The sequence below is a fragment of the Drosophila hydei genome, unplaced genomic scaffold (assembly GCF_003285905.1).
Source record: "Drosophila hydei strain 15085-1641.00,03,60 unplaced genomic scaffold, DhydRS2 tig00000253-arrow-arrow-pilon, whole genome shotgun sequence".
Classification (NCBI taxonomy): domain Eukaryota; kingdom Metazoa; phylum Arthropoda; class Insecta; order Diptera; family Drosophilidae; genus Drosophila; species Drosophila hydei.
In genome coordinates this window covers 114907-135271 of record NW_022045698.1, presented here as the reverse complement: position 1 = coordinate 135271, position 20365 = coordinate 114907, and the positions used below count along the sequence as shown (strand labels likewise).

Here is a 20365-nt window from a genome sequence, read left to right as displayed (position 1 = left end):
GAATAAAGAGCTATGAAAAACAAGTTAAGCACAGACAGAGCAAAGCAAATGATATAATTTTTTAGCAAGAACAAATGAATTTTAAAAAAAAATATATATATATATATTATTTATATATATATAAAATTTAACAATTAATGAAATGAAATAAAAATAGCATTGAAAATTTTGAAAAATATTAAAGTAAAATTGTGTTTTATTGCAAGGTTGCAAGGCATGAATGTGGTAAGTGAAAGCTAATTTCTAATTGTAGATGAAAAATTATAACAAATTACCATTTAAAAAAGTATAAAGTATTAACAATAGTAATTAAAAGTCGCAAATAGAACTTTTTGTTTGTTTATTACACATTCTTACAACAAGCACGACGAAAACTTAAACTCAAAAATACCAAAAATAAAATGAAAATAAAAACACATAAAATTAGTAGTTAGACTTTTAAAATTAACATTGAGAATTGAAATGAACAGAAAGGGTTAATCGGGTTCTATGTTGTACTCCTCTTAAATATTAATATTGATAACATATAAATGATTTGCCAAAAACGAATATTTTCTTTTTGACGGCAACATGTACATGTACACGGTATATGCACATAGTTTAATATATTTAAACTGATTTAAACACGCACGCACATACACCTTTAATATACCTCCAGCGATGTCTATACATTGTGCGTGGCACAGTCGGAACCAATAGCCGATCGACTCTATAGCGAGACAAAGCATTTCCTTGATACTGGCAAAGCATGATGCTGCCAATGCCAATAACACGAATAGCAGACCAGATCTATTAGCTACCTAAATGGAATATGGCCATGGCAACACATATCTTAATCAATTAGAATTGAAAAGTTAATCTAGATACGAAATCTTTTCAGTGATATATAGACATATAGACATAGATTGAATTGAAATTCGCAACGCTTTGAAGATTTTGAGAAGTATTTAAAGGTAAGTGAAAGCTAATCCTTAATTTAAAAGTGAAAACACACCCTTTAGGGAGGTATATAGTATTAACAATAGTTTAGTTGCTAATGTAACAGCAAATTTAATTCAAAATCGTAAATACAATTTTCATATGGGTTTCTTTTGTTTTCTTTTTATTACACATTTGCTCGCAATTTACGTTGTGAGTATACCAAATAAATATTCATTTATGTTAAAGACGAAGATGTTTTTTTTTTTTAAAGAAAACAACACACGCGCCACAAACGAAATAATTATTAAAAAACTAAATAAACTAACTAAAAGTATCAGTAATGCGCACATCTTATACGCCTTTAGTTTTAGGATTGATTGGGTTAATGGTTAAAAAAAAAAACAAAAAAAAAAAACAGAAGCAAACAATTATTGATAGCATTACCTTAAAGATATCAATTGAATTGCTTAGACAGTCCTGTAGGTTAAAATTATTGTTTAGCAGAAGAGATACTATAGTTGTAATTGTTGTTATTGTAGCGGATGCTGCCGTTGTAATGCGTGTCATAAATTTTAAAAAGATTTAACAAAATATGCCTTGGTATAATGTATTACAAGGTATTACAATTATATATATGTAGTTTGGTTTGTTGTGCATTGTGAATTCAATTAGTGAAGATTTTATTTTTTGTTTTGCTTTGTTTTGTTTTATTTTGTTTTGTTTCTTTTTCTTTTCCTCTCGCATTTTCTTTTGTAATAATCTCTAATTAGCCGTCCGAGCCATCTGCAGTCTAAGCCATATAGCTATACTCGTCCCCAGAGTTAGCCGTACGCTCAATATATTGTTTGTCAATTAACGATTCAACGCATTTTTTTATCATTGCGATATTAGGCGTAAAGCTAACTTTCGATAAGGAGAGTACCTGTCGATAGAAGACGAATGCGATTAGTTCATATTTATATATCAGATTCGTTGACATACCTCTTGTATGAGAGCATTGTGCTTCAAGACCTTGCGCGCCTTCATAATACGCACAATGGCGGCCTGCAAAAACAATTTACGATCCTCATCCACCGAGTTAATCGTGTGCTCCACCTAAATGATACAATTGAAAGCATTAATCCACACATTATCTATAAGGTAGGCTTGTTGACATCTTTACACCGACCTCCTGTGGTGTTTCTTTTTGTAACGCCGAGCTAATCTTAAATTTCGTACGCTTATTGGTATAATCGAAATTCAATTCGATGCGCGTATCACCCGAGAGATTCTCTGAGTTGGCATTTAGCAATTTGGACTCAATCATCGGCTGCATATGCTTCTGAAACGTTTCATCATTTAATTCCAACGTATTCTGTATCTCTCGACAACTGAGCTTATCGCAGGTCTCGAAAAGCAACATTATCGCCATTTGGTACGTTTGCATAGTCACAATGTAGGACTTCTTAAGGTGGCTTAGCTTCAGTTCGCCATGGCACATATGATGCAGCCAGGTTAGCTTGCGACCGCTGAATAAATTGTGATAATAGTCCTCAAACTAAATAAAAAAAGAACATTTTTGAATACTTTTAAATTAACATTCACAAATCGTCAATTTCCAACTCACCATTTTGATGGACTTTTCGAATTCCTGGGGCACTGCAAATGGTATAACCTGCGTCGAGCCTAACGGCCAAGCGCCCGCCTGCAGCACTTTAATTGACAGATTTATACCTGTAATAATACATTAAAATAAAATATAAATTAATTTGTTATAGACTCATTACAGCTTTTGAAAACTGTTCAAAAATCAGAGACAAATACTTCTAACATAATCTACTATAGAATGTAATGCGCTGTCATACCCAGATCAATTTCGTTGTCCTTTAAATGATTATTGAACTTATTGTTCAAATCTGTGGAGACCGAAATGTCCGTGAACATGCGATGCAGTTTATTGGTGAATTCATAGCCGCAGGCTTGCTGTAATACAGATAAATACGTATATATTAAATTTCATACATAATTATAAGGTATCTTTGTAACGCACCTTCAAGCGATTTATCATGCCCTCCTCGGCATCCATACTCTGACTTTGTTCGTGTATAAGACGCTTCGCTAGCAATCTACTGTAGAACTTTTGATACACATCCTTGTCCTCAATGTATTTGAATATGGTTATATTATTTGTGAGTTTCTGATCGATTTCCGCTTCGCAGGTTTTCGATTTCTTTAACAGTGTATCACAGTATTTGGCCACATATTCAGCGCTGCGACATGGCTGCCGTTCGCTGGGACGTCGATTGATGACGCTGGCGCAGGCTTTGTCCAGCGCGCTAAGGAATAGCGAATCATTTTCGAAGACATCGGCAATTAGCTCCTGATACTTGTGATGCACTTTCAGCATATTCTCAACGAAAGCAATGTGTATATTCTCGCCTTTGAGGGCATACACCGTTTCCAGCCCTTCGTTTTTGATGTGCTCCAGAAAGGTCTGTATCAGCTCAGCTTTTAGATGATCGGGTATGGGCTGTAGTACAATGTACATATTGCGTAAATCCTGACGCCTTTCATCCGACACCATGTCTCGGCACTCTGAATATATGAAGCCCAAACGATCGTTGATAAATTTCTCTTCGCATTGCTTGCGCAGCTTTGTCAACGAGCTCACATGGAGAAACTTTTGCGCTCTCTTACTCTCACATTCGAGTATCTTGATAACCTCTTGCATGTACTGTGAAACGCTGCAACGTTGTAGCAGCTTGTTGGCTTCGTTCGTATAATATGTGCCACTGGCTTGCAACATGGGCCCTTCGAAGAAATCCTGATACAACTTTAATGAGCCTGTCTTTTTATAATTCTGCACCTCAACAAAGCTGTGTATAACGCCATTAATGACCTGTACGCGATGCGAATCGAGTGTACCATTGCTAGCCCGATCTGCAGCAATGCCCTCCAATATGTGACGCACCAGTTCCTCCGCCAAATACTCGACCATATGCATGCGCCAAATGTCCAAGCCAAGCTCACCGATTTCCATTTGTTCGGCAGCATCGCTGGACTGATTACTATAAATTGCCTCCGTATCTGTGATCTTTTGCTTTTTAATGTGCTGCTGGTTTAAGTAACTGCAAAGCCAAACGCAATTTCTATATATTAAATATTCAATGAATTGGTTAAGCTAGCGACTTACATGTATAGTAGATGAAGATATTTAATGCCCTGACTATATTCCATCCAGGTAGTATAATAGCGTTGCAATAGATCTGGTCTGCTATTCGTGTTATTGGCATTGGCAGCATCATGCTTTGCCAGCACCTTATTGGCCAGCATCTCGACGTGAGAATCAAGGAAATGCTTTGTCTCGCTATAGAGTCGATCGGCCATTGGTTCAGGCTGTGCCACGCACAATGTATAGACATCGCTGGAGGTATATAGAAGAGTGTATGTGCGTGTGTGCAAAATGAATTTAAATATTAAAAATATGTGCACATGCTATATACATGTAAATGTTGCTCGTCAAAAAGAAAATTTTGTCGTTTTTGGCAAATCATGCTGCGTAGCACAGTGGAACGCAAGCAATTTATATGTTATCAATTTTAATATTTATGTTCAGCATAACAGCCGATTAACAGTGAACGATAACTGTTCATTTATTTCAATTATCAACATAAATATTCTAATTTTGTTAGCCACAAATATATTTGGTTTTTGTTTGATATTTGCTATTTGTTTTTGTTCCACTATGCGATATATAGGAGTAAATACTCACGAAAAGCTTGTGTTCCAGACGGCGCGATCCACTTGTCTCAACGTTATCACCGATTCAGCCATGCGACGCAAGCGCGGCCAAACATCAACAAATTCCACTCTTTTTGGCTTGAGCGACATCTCTGCTGGTGTGTGTATGTGTGTGTTTGTGTGTGTGGGAGGATGTGGATTGTTTGCTTAACTGTTTTTGAATTGGTATTGGTAAGTGGAGGACAAAATGGATTGGCCCAACAGCATTGAAAACACAATATGAAAATAAACAAGAAATTGCCACAAGCGTATACAACTTGAATTTGTTTTAAACGCGCATTTTGTTATAAATAAAGTACAATTGCGTCGCCCCTCGTACGTTGCTGCCACCAGACATAATCAGCAGGGCCCCAGGCCAAAAAAAAAAGAGAAATATATGTGGGCAACAACGACGACGGCGACGACGTCGACGGCCTCGAGGTGCACCAATAAATGCAGTTGGCCCCCAAAAAAGAGCCACTTGATGTGCTGCTACGGCAACGTGTGGTGCACTTACGCGCTTTTTAATTACACTATGTACTAATTATTTATGCGTAAAATTTAGTTTTTTTGCACTTTTTTACAATCCAAAATGAACTCTTATGTTACGGCGATAGGGTTGCCAGTCCATTTCGACAATGACAGTGCTGACATGCAACCCTGTAATAGCGTAGTTCGATAACAATAATTTTACTCACTGTTTTGCATTCTGAATATTAACATTACAAATCGAGTTAGCTACTCAGTCAGCTGCTGTTAAATAATTGTTACTGCCCGCGAAATTTAAAACACTGTAAAAATAAGAGATTTTTCTGTATATATTTATGTAGATTTATTAGACTTTTTGTTTGTCCTATAATTTGCTAATTGTTTGTTTCTGATTTCAGATTTTCTTTGTTATTGAAACTATATAAAAGTGCAATGTTAGATTTATTGTTAATAGCTTAAAACACAACACTTAAACATTTACTAAATAATCTCATTTTTATTAATTTTGCTAGTTATTTTCAAATACTTTTTAATGAAAAAAACACAATTTAGATGTTTTGGGAATTTTGGGTTGACAGTTAATCAATCATCGTTATGCTTTTAACTTACATATTTTCGTTGATTGTCATGCTTTAAGCCATTAAAAAACAATTTAGGTAAGGCTAACAAAATCGATGGATAAAAATGCTTATAAACTGGATTTGCCATTCGTTATTTTTTTAAATATATTGATGTAATTTTCATTTATTTTATCTTGCTATGTAAGTTCGTTTGTAGTTTCTTTCTTGACTAATTCGTTGAAGTTCTCTAGTAAACATGCGACGCTTCTCTATGTATATATGCTAATGTATATGTAGAACTATATATATGCATATGTATATGTTATTATGTATCTATGTTTCCATAAGAATAGTCTATGTTCGGTTGTTTTTGTTTCTGTAATATGCATGCCAAATTCTTTAAATTATTTGCCTACTATTGCTCTTCCACTAGTTTGGGGCATTATTTAATGCTATATTAACTAATAGTTTATAATTATTTAGCATAAGTATAGTACATACAATTTGTTTGTTTTACTGTTTCGTTTTTGGACTTGCTTGTGGGTTGCATTTTTGTTGTGTGGTGGGATACGGATTCTCAATTTAAATATTTCGACTTAGTCTACATATTTGCATTATTTACGTTTTGCCTTTGTTATTTGTTTTTAATTTATAGTTACATTTCAAGCACATTCACATTGAGACGTACTTTGTTTTGGTTTTCTTTTTGCGAAAATTGATGCAAGTAGTTGTAATAGTATATACGTATAATTTAATTTAAATTCCTAACACTAATTTATAAATTGATGTTTTAGATTTTTTATATTTCAACTACACATCGACTAATGTTGTTAAGCAAATAATTTGTTATGTTACAGTTTTTCTATATAATTTGTAAATGAAATAACAATTTGTTTAAAACAAAACACTCACAATAAATTTAAATACTTAAGTTATAGTTATAAATGTTTAAGGTACACAGTTTACAAACTTTTCAAAAGCGAAGACCAGTTACAACTAAGGAGTACAATTTTTCTTATGCTTCTTTTTAAATGTTTCTTTTTTGTTCGTTTTCTTTTTGTTTTTAAGTTGTTCACGTAGCAGAGAATATCACACGAATATAGGCAAACCAAATGTAGCAAGTATAACAGTTGTTGTATAACAGTTAACTATATGTTCACTCCCGCACAAGCACACACACTCTCTCTCTCTCTCTCTCTGTATCGTTCTCTCTCTTACATACACACACACATATACAATCTCAATATGTCAAATGCAATTCGTTCTCAATTCACTCCAACAAGGATTGAGATTCCCCAACGGTTCCATTGCCTAAACATGTTTCTGCAGCGGCCTCTGTTGCTGCATCCTGCGCCTTAAGCTTCAGCAGTGGTGTCTTAATATCTGCCTCCAGCTCGGTACTGCACTCCAGACTAACCGGAGCTGCAGCTGCCACTGTCTCCTTCTCATGCAGCTCTACAGCTGCCTTTGGCTCCGCGGCGCTGCTCTCAGATTTACCCTGTAAAAAGCCAAAGAGTGAGGCCAGAGTGTACACAAGTATTGCGTGTACCACTCACCTGTAGATAGTAGGTCATCAGTTGACCCTTGCCCTTGACAGCCACCAAGCCGCGCTGCAGAAACGTATAGCCGAATTGCTCCAATATGTTACAGGTTTCCTCGGTCACCTGTACGGCGCCCGCTTTGCCAGTGCTCTCCATTCTGGAGGCCACATTCACTGTATTCCCCCAGATATCGTAGTGTGGCTTCCGGGCGCCAATCACACCCGCCGTAATGGGTCCATGATTGATGCCCATTTTGAGTACGAAATGATTGAATGACTGCTCATTGATGCCCTGCAGCGCATGCTTTAGCTCCAGTGCAAATTCCACCAGAACCGCCAAGTGGGACCAGCGCTCGGTAATGGGCGCATCATTGCGTAAATTGCGCTGCAAATTAATGCCACTGGCAGCCATATAAGTCGATCCAATTGTCTTAATTTTGATGATGTCCTGAAATTGTGGCAGCTCCAACAACTAAAAACAGGTTAACAAGTTATGTAGTACAAGTTAACCGAAATATATAGATTTGTCTTACCGCATCAAAATCGGAAATGACCTCATTCAGAAAACGCAAACACTCCAGACCCTGATTGTTAACAGTTTCCTCCGAATAGAAATCTGTGAAGTATGTGCTATGCTCAAACTCTATTTTCCATAAATAAACCTATAGAAATTGTACCTGAAAAGTTGGGCATGCTGGCGAAGAGAACGCCTACCTCGGCATAGCTCTGAGAGTAGAGATCATCGTGGGAGCGCTTTGTGTTCTTCATAAAATGTTCGGCCACATGCACGGGCAGCACATTATAGACCAAAGCCTCATTGCGTTGACGCATATCGTTGGCGGTTTCCTTTTGCTCGGCCACTTCAGTTTTCCATTTGAAAATAACACGATCCTCGTGGTCCATCTAGGGAAAGCCCAAGTTTAGAGACATTTAAATATATAATTTAATATATATACAATTTAATGTTTATATTAATCATTCAGTCAGCTGTATTCTCTACTGTGCTCAAAGAAAAAATGTTCATATATACAAAATTTTCCCTTATTGAAATAAGTCTGGAAAACACAACACTGAGAAGAGTAAACTGGGAACAGTTGTTTGAGAAGTAGCACAGTAAATTGCGGGCATTATACTGTACAAGCATTGAGAATAGTATAACTGGGTACAGTATACTGGGAACAATACGCAAGGAACAATCAATTCTTATATATATTTTTACAATTCGAAGAGAACATCAATCATTTTAAAACTACAAGCGCAATATTGAGAACAGTATAAATAATGAGAACAGAGTAAGTAAAATACGAGCAGATCATTGAAAGATAAATGAACAAATAAATGTGATATTTATATTAAAGGCAGAAAACTTTAAACTTTAGATTTTAGCTTTTTTAAATTTCACATAATTTAGGTATACATAGGTATATCTGTTATGTGTATATATATGTAGATACAGTAATGAAGGGCCCTAAGTAAAAAGATTTTTCATAGCTCTTGCAAATAGACACTAAGCCTTATATATAATAAAAAATATTAAACAGCAATTTCCGTGTGGTAAATACTATAATATTGTTTGTTATAATTTGGGTTCCATGTATGTAAGTCATCTCTCAAGTGTATTGTTAAATTCCGCATTAGAGGTACTTACATGTCTTGCTAAAAAGCTGAGTGACAATGCCGCCACAAGCAGCAGACCTGAAGCACAATAACGTGTTGATATAACACTGAAAAAAATTCTTTGATTAATAATCTTTAAAGCGCATACTTTTCATCTAAACTCACGGCTGATGAGCCAGATCATCCTCCAGAGTGTACAAATCCTGCATAATGCACACATTGAAATAACAATGCAGAGCTGAAGTTTAAAGAACAATCGTTTAGATTTTTATATTAAAAAGATTCACAAAAGAACAACTCACCTGCAATGGACAGCAGCAACAGGATTTTGGTCAAGTGTGTGAGCTGCGCAATTACAGCAATTGCGATTAGTATGAGGACACTGAAGTTGCTCAAATAGGACGGATATAGGACACGCTCGGTTGGCACCGCTTCACGCATCTGTTCCACAAACGATTCGGGCAGCAGGTGCTCAGCGGTGGCCACCTCCTCTAAGCCGCCCGTGGCATTGAATTCGCTCTCGCTAACAATGTGCTCGGTGCGCACGAAGGTGACAAAGAAAAACTGCAACGAGCAAAGAAAAGAAACAAAGTAGAAAGTGCGCAAAGATCGATGACTTAAAATACACCCTACAATAAGCTATAAGCTAGATGTGAGCAATCATTTATGCTTATATAGACAAAGTCCAGAAGTCTATTTCTTAAGGCAATACTATATAGATGTATGGCTTTTAAATGTGTATAAATATGTTACTTATAACAAGAAGCTCTTCAATAGTATGTCTTACTCTGGCATATGCTAATGCTAATATAACAGTTACAGAGTAATGGTAGAGTCGAACTCTGTACGGCCTTAATTTTTCCTATAGAAACTGACATACATCACTATATCAATCAATAACTTATACACACTAACAGTATTTAAATATGAATAAACTTAGTTAATTTGTCGTCCTTATTCTATATATATATATAATCGTATGATGTCTAAGGTGAACGCGAACAGGCGCTTATTGTTAAATCTATTCAAATTGTCGTGCTTATTAAGAATCTATCAACTATATAGGACATGCCTACATTTCCGTATTACATCGTATACAGCTACAATATTCTTTTGTCGAAGCAAACTTTTACAGGGCAACCGTAAGAAAATCAATAAGGACTTGAGCACGCCCAGTGCAGCAGTCAAACCGCATACTAACCATGTCGATGACATTGCTGAGGCCAATAGTAAGCGCTATAATTATGGCCGCCAGCTCACGAACGAAGGTAATGTCATTGAATCGCTTGCTCACATCCACAAAGAACTTGGGCAGCATGCCGCTGAAGCTTTCGGCAATGCTAATGGCCACCAGCATGGCAATGGGCACCAGCGGCGCGGCAATGTTAATGAAATGCAGCGTCGAGCGAGGCAACACCAAATAGGAATACAAAACATCGATGCACTGCACCAGCAGGGCGGCCAGCAAGGGCAGCGAGCTGTACGGCTCGCGATAGACGGCATAGGCCTGCTCCAGCTGCGGATTCTTGAAGCGCAAAAAGATGTTCGTGTCCTTGGTGAGATTTCTGTGTGAGTGTTAAAGAGAGTTAAATAGAGCCTGATATATTATATGCAAGGCAGTTATAATTACTCATGTCCATCGCGTGTGACCAGTTCATCTTTGAGTCGTTGCTTGAAGTTCTCCAGCTTGATTTGTTCCTCCTCATCCTCGGCGGCTGTGGGACTGTGTCCATTGATGACGACACTTTGCGCCAGCAGCTCCTCATCATCCACGGTGGCATCGTTGTCGTCGTCAGCACAATCGTTGCTCTCATTGCTGCTGTTGCTGCTGGCATTCGAATCGGGACTATGATTGGCATTTTCCGACTTTAATTCGTTGATTTTCTTGCCGCAGGGCGAGGCGAACTGAAATGTAACTTAAAGATAAAGACAGGCGCGAGCAGATTTATGAACGAGGCTGACAATCTGGACTCACCGGTTTAACCACTTTGGTAATGAAATAGGTCTTCAGGCCAGCTATGCGCAGCAGCTCCTCGCGCTTCTCACCAAAGGCGGGCTCCACCTCGAACTCGCCATTGAGAAAGGCCAACGTTTTGTCGGAAATGTGTACACGCCTGCAACACAAAACTCTTATTAAATGCAAGTGTCATAAAGGCGTCGAGGGTGTGTCTGGCCATAAATTTGCATATCGAAGCGACAAGGACAAATCATAACAACTTGAAATAGCCCGCCCAGCCCCTTTTCGACTTGATCAATTATAAATTGGACTCACCCGGCTTTGCCGCTGGATTCCATTTTATTAGCCAGCTCAACGTCCTTGGAGTAAACGTCAAATTGCCATTGACGCTGGCCAAGTATGCCAGCCAGGACAGCACCGGTGTGTATGCCCACACGCATATCAACAGGTGAGTTTGCCTTTTGCTGCACATATCTGAAAGCAAAAGTAAACTATGGTATAAAAACTATGCCCAGACGACACAAAGGGCCAATAGGACGACAGGACGACAGGACAGCAGGACGACGCGTGGTTAAGTGCAATTACATTTAATTGAACAAACGTTGATTTGACAACGCCTGTCGTCGCCTGTCGCCTGTCGCCTGTCGCCAGCGCTGTCCCATGAGTCCACTGCTTGACAGAGTGTCCTGGCACTCTGCTCCACTCACTTGATGGCCTTCACCATGGAAAGTCCCATGTGAACGCAGAGCACGGCATGATCCGGCCGCTCGTCGGGCGCTCCGCTAATGCAATAATAGCAATCACCGAGAATTTTAATGCGCAGTTGTTGGTATTTCTGTAGGGGTTATAAAAAGTGTGTGTGGGTAAGTAACTGAGTGTATGTGTAGGTCTTAGCTAGAGCGTTTATAGCGAAACGAGCTAATCGAAACGAAAAGGTCCCTTTTGGGCTGACTACCGATTAGGTACGACAGCAATGCTTAAATTACCTTAATTACAGGTCTTCAAATCAATAAAAATAATGGATTATCAAAACAAAAAAATGGGATTTAACATTAGTGCAGGCAATTAGTTATTTTAACAAAGCCGTAAAGCTTAAGCAGCTAGAAAAAGGATCTGAGACTAGTTAAAGCAAATAAGGTATCAGCTCTATTGATATATGTTAAAGATCTGAGTAAAATTGTGAGAATGGATTAATACAAATTAAAATAAAATTTGCTTTAGTACCATAAAATCTAAATAATTATAATACATTCTGTATTATATATAACAGATTCTGTGTTATATAAAATAACAATAAAATTAAAAATAATAATAATAATAATAATAATAATAATAATAAGAAATATATAAAAACGCTAAATGTAAAATTTGAAAAATAATAAAAAAAATAAATAATAAAATAAATAAATAAAAATAAAAAGTAAATAAATAAAAAAAAAACAATAAAATGAAAATAATGATAAATTAAAAATAATAATAATGAAATTAAATTAATTATTTCCTTATTAAAAGGAAATATGTAAAGATATTTACATTTTAAAATAAATAATACAGTAAAAAAAATAATAAAATAAAAATATATAAATACCTAATAATTATAAACAATAAATTCTAATGCAACTCATCGTTTAAAAAGCAGTTAAAAAGTAACAATATATAACAAAAACGTTCATTTATATTATAACACCTGGCATGCTTATTATAATTAACAATCTAAGCACTGCAATTAGTTAAATTATATTAAAACGAAACTTGGAAAAGTTCCCGAAAACCAAACCTGAATCTTAGCTCTCAAATCCCAACACAAAACAAATGAACCGAAAACACGCTGCAAAGCCAATAAAAAACAATAAACATAAAAAAACTGAGAAACAATTTCCACAAGGAAAACCCCCGAAAAAAATACTGCAGCAAATTAACTGAGCCTAAATTTAAAGGACCTTTTAGGCAAAGCCCCGAAAACAAAAATCGCATGAGAGCAAAAATCAACTCGACGCATTTCACACGGCTGACTGAGCGTAACTTTTGTTGCCAGAGCACCGAAGCGCCCAGCCCCGCCCCCACAGCAGCCCATTAAAAATATACCAAGAAAAAAAAACAAATGTGTGTAGAAGAAAATGAAGATGAATGGGAAGAGCAAACGTAAGAAGCAGAATTCAAATTAAAGTTCGAAATGCGCAATTGAAGGAAATGAAAAACGAAAACGAAAACGAAAAAAAAAGAAAAACAAAATTCTCAGATGCTTATCTTAAACATCATCATCAACATTATTTTAAGAGATTATTACGGGACCGGGCAGGTGAACGAACAGCTGGAAAACACACACAAACAAAGCCAGAGAGCGAGAGAGAGAGAGAGAGAGAAAACAAAAAGAAAAACAGTGCAAAAGAAGAAAAAAGAATAGCAGGCGGAACACAAAAGGAAAGTTGTTTCCACTTTACCTCGGCGAGCCTATCGAAGCGTGCGAAGAGCTCGTTTAGCATTTTTACCAGATCTTGGGCGCTATACGTTGAGGAGATGGCGGTAAACCCGACAATATCCGCATACAGTATGCTTTTTGTGGGTGCGAAAAAGAATATATATTTATACATACAAATATAGGTAGATTAAAATATGTGCTACGGGTCGGTTCATTCCATAATACATATATATACATACACATAATCGTAGTCGTTTGATAATGAGCCTATTAAACAAACGCTGTATAACTTATGCCAGGCATGATTCGGCGGAACTATTACAGCTAAAAAGGAGCTTATAGGGAAATTCCTGGCTAACACTCGGGTTGTAATAAAAAATACTCGAAGGCGATAATTTCGGTGTTAATATTACGACAGAGATTTTTATGGCGGAATGCGTAATGAGCATAAAAAGTGGACGTTTCCTTTTGTGATTAAACGACGAGTAACGAGTAGGCAATATAGGGTTGTCTCTTCGATAATAGATTCTGATGAGTTGGCAAAACTTATCTCATTCATAATAGAAACAGTGCCGAGTAACGCGTGAGTAGAGTACAGATTTATACTAACGAGTAGCGAACAGACATTTGAGCTGACAAGAATAACGAGTAACGAGTAACGAGTGACGAGTAAGTAAAGTTCAGATTTGCCTTAAGTTTCATTAGCGAGTAGCGAACAGATGTTTAAACTCATATTAATAACGAGTAACATGAGTAACGAGTAACGAGTAACGAGTAACGCATAACGAGCAACTAGTGAGTAAAGATTAATGAATAGCCGGTGAAAGTAAGTCCTCTTAGTTTATGAGCGAGCAGACTTTTTATAATATATAAAAAGTAACGAGTAGCGAGTGAACATTAAAGTAAAAATACATGTTAAAGTTTGAAAATATGAACGAGGAACTGTTTTCACTTGTTAAATGAAGTTTAATTTGACTACGAAAATGTTACTTCAGTAACGAGTATGTATGATAGTCAGTGAATGAACATAGTTTTACAAAAGACAGCAAGTAACGAGTGACTCATTGTGACTATTCAAATGCTGTTTAGAAACTATTAAAGTGTATATTTGTAGGAATAATCTCAACAAGTGTATAATGCCTGACACAATTGAACTCTGAAAATTTATTTTAGCACATAACGAGTTAAGTAACTAAGGGCCCTTTTATACTTTTATCAGGAGTAGCGAGCTCAGTTTTAATCTACTAACAAGTAGCGAGTAAAGACAAACAAATCTTAACTTGAGATTGGCGAATAGCAAGTCAAGTCATAGCTTGTCTTCAGCCTAATAGCGACTTAGCTTTAGTCTAAAAAGGAGCAGGAAAAATCTTATGTTAAGAGCGATCAAAAAGCAGATTGAAGGAGCTGAATTTAGGCTACTGACGAGTAAGAGTAAACCACTTGAGCTTACATCATATCAACCTTTAGTGACACGTCAAGATATCGTCTCATTTATAAACAAAACTCTCAACTTACCTGACATTCTCATGTCGACTCATGTAGATCTTCTTAAAGGCCTCCGAACTGGATGAGCCCAGGTCTTCGCGCATCTTAATAGCCACATGCTTGGGCAGCACGGATAACAACAAGCGTTCCTTTGGGAAAGATTAATGATTAATGAAATGATAAAGATTAATGCAAAGTTAAGCACAGCTCAACGATAAGAGGTAAATATATAAATATATGTGTTACCTGTTCTGCCGACTGCTCCTCTATGACCATCTTCACCTCCAGACTCTTTTTGGCCTCCAAAAAGGCGCGCTTCTGCTTCGCCTCGCCCATAAAGTAATATAATAGACCAATTAATGCTGCGGTGGCTATTAAGACGGCATTGGCCGCCGCCTGATCGGAGATTAAAGGATCTAGACGTGAAAAGCCAACGGGCAGGCTCAAGCAATTGAAGTACGTGCAAAAGCCAATGACTAAGCCCAGAAAAATCAGCGGCAATGGCAACGTCACATATATTAGGAAGTTCAATAAAATCGCCCAGCCGAGAACATCTCTAAAAAACGGAATGATTCAACATTTTAGATATGGACCCCAATTTTACATAGAGCTGTATTTACCGCGGCGAGAAGTTGGCCTGCAGCATCTCATAGGCGGCGAAATGGAGCATCGATAGGAACCACAAGGCTCGCGGCACAATCGTCAACAGCGAGTGATGGAAGCGTTTCAGGGCAGGCTGCTCCGAACGTCGTCCAATGTGCAGTAAAGCTGTCAGTGCCAGGTAGGCCAACAACATGCTACAATTGACCACTAAGAAAGGGCATTTTAAGGACAGTTAGTATGAATTACAGTTGGGATTTAGCTTTCATAAAAATTAGAACTCAGATTATAGAAAACCTGGCAGCATCTACTAAACATAATCAAAGTAAACTTTCCGAATTATTAGCACGTGGTAAATTAGAATCAAGTTGAGAATCTTAAATTTAATATCTATAACATTATATAGATCTACATTTCAGCTATTCTGTTCTAAATAGTGATTTTGAGTTCTATTAACTTTCGGAAAAGTATAGTTTGATTCTTGTTTAGTAGTTTATATTACTTATTATTAATATGTATGATTTAGCTATACTCAAAAAAGAAATTTAATACGTTAATATACTAAGCTAACTTACTTTGAATGCATGAAATAAAAAAGTTAAGATTCTTCTTCTACTAAGATGTTCTTTTACACTATCAATTAAAACTTGATTACAGAATTCTATATATATATTTAGTTAAGAACTTTTTATAGACTTCCAATTAGTTTAAATATAAGGTGCGTAGACAACACTGATATTATTAATACTTAATCTATATATTTTTTATATTAAAACTATAATGTTTCATCTTTACATGTTTACTTTTGATCTTAAAATTTTCAAATTTGAACTTTTGCTTTAGAGAAGTTATAAATACCACAATTCAAAGTTCTAAGAAAGGAAAGCATATCGATAACAGTTAAAAGCAAATTTACGGAAAGCCCATATAAAAGCAAGAATAAGTAATGCTCTAATGTTTAGACTTAAGATATAGATTAAATTTTTATAATTTTCATTTTAAAAAATTCTATTGAGTTAATCTTAAATTAAAATATGATTAAAATAAATTGTTTATAAATAAATCATTCTTGATGCTACGAAACCTCATATATATAATAAATTAGGTTTTTTAAATAAAATCAGTAATATACTAAGTACACTATTATGCCTACATGACTATGTGTAAGCCACTCGAAACTCCACTTCAAAATGTATTTTTAAAATAGTTTTTTAAAAGACACCTGTTCTCAAATGAATATGTAGTAGGAAATATATTTTCCAACAATGAATACGCAACTCAAAATAAATTCTAAGCTCTTATAAAATACAGCATCTAGAGTTCTTAAGATGATGTTAAGATTAGTTTGAATGGACTGACCTCTTGTGGGTAAGGCCTGCTCCCAGGGTATGCAAATTGTCCAGATATTAAAGAGGATGGCCGCAAACAGGAACCACTTAAGGCCGCTGCGTCGCTGCTTAATGGAATAGTTGTGATAGAGTTCGTTGAGTACGTGTTGGGGCAGGATGACCACACCGCCGCCGGTAATGCCCACGCCTCCAGCGACGACATCGCCCTCATTTGGCGGGCGACGTCGTGTTGGTGTCCTTTGCCGTTTGGTTTTGCTTGGTGTGGATGCTGCCGTTGTTTGGCCATTCTCAAGATTTGATGCCTTCTCTTCTGGCATGTTGCGAGGTCTACTGTTGCACTGTTGCAGTTTTCGTTGGTCGGCACTTGTTATGGTTTTTATAATTGAAGTCGGGCCATTTCCGTTAGCCGTCTTATCTTTACTTAGTTATGCAAGGAGTGCGATTGGGGAGCTGGAGCTGGAGCTGCGAGGACCCGTTGGCAAATAGAATAATATAAAACACAAACTCAAATACGAAACTTGCACACAAAACACAAACGTTAACGGTAAATTTGAGGCTTAACATTGTCGATTGCCTCGTGGCGTCCCCTCTCTCCCTCTCACACTCTCGCTCTCTAAATATAATTTTGTATGTGTATGTAGTTGTGTTTGTATTTATGTGTGAGAGAGCGCCAAGGCGGAAGCGTCCTTGTACGAGAGCCATGAGCGTGGCCCTGTGTGCCAGTGCCGTTGCCTGTGTGTTAGTGCGCTCGTGTGCCTGCCTTAAGCAGAAAGTTTCTAACCGTGGTACTGTGTATTCGAAACAATTAATTAACTAATCGAATCTGAATTACTTCTAAATAATTTTAAATATTTATAAATTTTAATGAAAGTACTTTATGTATAATTTACTGTGTTCAGAGTCATATCAATTGAAATTCCTATACTTTCACTATCATATCAACTGCAAATACAGTATTTAAGCCTGCTAGATGTTTAAAAAATCGATGAGTTTGTTTTATCTAATCTTTGGTTAAAAAAGTTAATAGATATAGAAAATACTGCACAATAAACTTTTTCTATTGATTGCGCTAAGAATATAAATCAGATAAGTACAATTTCATAATATTTATTTACTAACGGAAATTACATTATAAACGTCCTCCAAAGACTATTCGAATTTATATCTTATCATGCTATGAGCATTTGAATGAAACAATTATTATATTTAAAAGTATTAATTGGATTGATTTATTTTGCTTTAAACAGCGCTACCAATCACAAATATAAATATTATTGGCATGTTTTTTCTTATCGTAAGATTAGATAGAAAAACTTTTTGAGAAAAGGAAGAGATATTAAAACATATTAATTAATATTACTTCCGCTCTTTTATATTCTACATTTGGTTTCTTGAGCCAACGTGAATTTTTTGCTTTTAATTTTCGGCCGAATTTAAATTGAGTTATCAAATTTTCAGGCATAGCGCTTAATAATCGTTTGCATAAATTATGATAATTTTTTCGGCCACATTTTACCCACACACACCACAGTGCACATTATACTGCCCCGACTCCCTCTCTCGCACGCACACAAGTAGCGCTACTCAGTGTGTCTCACTTTGTTCGACTGTCACGCGCGCCTTCTCTCGCTCTCCCTCTCTCTTTTCAGCTACCTGGCCGACATGCTATTTCCTCTTCAGTTGGTTGGCGTATCCTTATTGCCGAATTCGTTGCTTCTTTTCTTGGCATACAAAAATCCTTTACTTCTAGCTATGCTCGTGGATATACGTATATATAAGTAAATATCTATATCGGTATACTTGTGTGTGTTTATCTATGTGTGTTTAAGGCTGATTTGCTCAAGGTTCGTTTTAATGCGTTGTGATTTTGTTTGTGTGTGTGTGTTTCCCTTTGTGTTTATGCGTGTATGCATATATATATGTGTGTGTGTACACTATGCATTTACAGCCGATTTCGGATCTAATTTTAATTTAAATAAACAACGGCTCGCGCAAAAAACTAGGCAGCTTATTTTACAGTTTACAGTTTTTCTGCCTGGCATTCTTTTTTATGGAGGCTGCGATAACGGTTTAAGCATGTACAGAAAATCCTGCCTGCTGCAGACTTTTTTACAATTTTTACATGAATAGAATATATCATGTCACACGCGTTAATTGAATTAACCTTTTTTTCAACTGCTTCGTTGTGGATTTTCTATCTTTTTTTAACTGCTGCTCTGGCTGCTGCTGCTGCTGCGGCTGCGGCTGCTGCTGCTGCGGACCAATTTTTTGTCGCAAGCGTCGCGCGAGCTAATTTCTGCGAACTAAACTAAGACGCACGATAAACTTGACTGATTGTTAAGTGAAAATTTTTGACAGTCAACAGCCCAACAGCTCAACAGAAGCAGTAGCAGCAGCAGCAGCAAGGACTTTCTATATAAGCGCCAAACTTTAACGGTCTCTCTTCTGCTCTCTTTAACGTAAGCTGCTCTCGCGCTGCGAGCGAGAGAGCTTTTTCTCTCAAGCACTGTGGCGCATGTCTTCGAGAGCGCATTGCAACTGATAACAGTACAGCTGTGCAGCTTGATAACGGAACTGTGCATTTGTCGTAGCGAGTGCATGTGTGTGTAACAGGACATCACACTCGCACTTAAGCTTGATTACTCGAATTGCCGCAGGCTCATAAAATTAATTATTAAGAAAAATGTTACTAAAATGGCTATCAACTGTGACAGTGACAGAGACAGCAGCAGAGACGTCTACAGCGGCGTCGCCGCCGACTACAAAAACAGCACCTGGCCTTGGGCACGCCACAGGATGCAGCTGTGGCTGCCAGAATTCAAAATGTAATGCATGTTAAAGAGCAATATGTTGAATGGGATACAGATGATACTTTCAATGGGATGAATATCTTCAAATTAGATTTGAAGCAAATCAACAAAACTCGAACAAATTCTATTATATAATACTACAAATACATATAAAAGAGTAGTTATTTTGTTATATAAACAGTAGTATTTAATAGTTGTGGTATCGAATACATGAATATTTTTGGTGATACTTGAAAATTGTACACTGAGCAGCAATGAAAACTACCCACTGTGCAAATACAAAGGTAGACCACACACACATACATTTATATAAATATAGCAGAAAATGTACATGCATGCAAATGAACGATGTATGTATGCGTATGTGTGTAAATGCTACATGCCTATCAAATTTTTAACGGGACATGAGGGCCATAAGCAAATGATGAAAAGTTTATTAAAAAATACAGCAAGAATTATTTTTCCATTTTATAAGAGCAAATTTTTATAAGAGATGAAATTGTTTTAAATTAATATAAACATGTATTTATTATGGATATATATGTATGTATATGCATTTACTCATGTATATAGATGCATGTACTGAGACCTTCCACTGCAGTGCAGCTGGAAACCCCATGTAAAAACGCGCGCATTCAAAGCAGTAATAGCAGCAGCAGCACCAACAACAAATCAACAAATGCGACACCAGGTAATAAAACAGGGCAAGCAGCTGGCTGTTCTTTGCAAGGGAACAATATTAAGCCAGGACGTGCACAATGGCACGTGATGCCGCTTAATCCATCTGTCTCGACTGTGCCGCTGCTTATTACCTGCCTACCCGTGAATCTCGACTGCTGCAATTTCCGCTTATTTTCAA

The 20365-nt window shown here is 36.7% G+C and overlaps 2 protein-coding genes across 7 annotated transcripts in view; both read right to left on the bottom strand.

Moving 5' to 3' along the window:
- Positions 1-1203: 1203 nt before the first annotated feature.
- Positions 1204-5351, bottom strand: LOC111592505 (cullin-2). Of its 2 annotated transcripts, none has more exons than XM_023304731.2 (9): positions 5198-5351; positions 4673-4957; positions 4094-4324; positions 2951-4028; positions 2766-2883; positions 2528-2634; positions 2090-2458; positions 1903-2016; positions 1204-1843 (listed from the first exon to the last, which is right to left on the bottom strand). In XM_023304731.2, the coding sequence occupies exons 2-9, from the start codon at positions 4789-4791 to the stop codon at positions 1712-1714; spliced, it is 2268 nt and encodes a 755-aa protein (XP_023160499.1). In that variant the 5' UTR covers positions 4792-4957; positions 5198-5351; the 3' UTR covers positions 1204-1711. The 2 variants fall into 2 exon arrangements, with proteins under 2 accessions (XP_023160499.1, XP_023160497.1); XM_023304729.2 differs by having other exon boundaries at positions 4673-4852.
- A 1403-nt stretch (positions 5352-6754) lies between these two features.
- Positions 6755-20365, bottom strand: part of LOC111592509 (adenylate cyclase type 3) — a 20256-nt gene continuing 6645 nt past the window's right edge. Inside the window, exons 1-18 of one of the 5 annotated variants that reach the window (XM_023304734.2) lie at positions 18861-19006; positions 16707-17158; positions 15368-15557; positions 14994-15303; positions 14778-14896; positions 13285-13396; positions 11551-11678; positions 11159-11317; positions 10862-11000; positions 10517-10791; positions 10088-10451; positions 9189-9450; positions 9052-9124; positions 8918-8993; positions 7947-8172; positions 7803-7885; positions 7286-7741; positions 6755-7227 (exon numbers count right to left, since the gene is read on the bottom strand). In XM_023304734.2, the coding sequence (XP_023160502.1) occupies positions 7000-7227; positions 7286-7741; positions 7803-7885; positions 7947-8172; positions 8918-8993; positions 9052-9124; positions 9189-9450; positions 10088-10451; positions 10517-10791; positions 10862-11000; positions 11159-11317; positions 11551-11678; positions 13285-13396; positions 14778-14896; positions 14994-15303; positions 15368-15557; positions 16707-17013 (3507 nt within the window). In that variant the 5' untranslated portion in view covers positions 17014-17158; positions 18861-19006 and the 3' untranslated portion in view covers positions 6755-6999. Of the gene's footprint in view, positions 7228-7285; positions 7742-7802; positions 7886-7946; positions 8173-8917; positions 8994-9051; positions 9125-9188; positions 9451-10087; positions 10452-10516; positions 10792-10861; positions 11001-11158; positions 11318-11550; positions 11679-13284; positions 13397-14777; positions 14897-14993; positions 15304-15367; positions 15558-16706; positions 17159-17477; positions 17600-18860; positions 19007-20365 lie in introns of those variants that run through there. The other 4 variants (XM_023304736.2, XM_023304733.2, XM_023304737.2 and 1 more) reach the window with 4 other exon arrangements.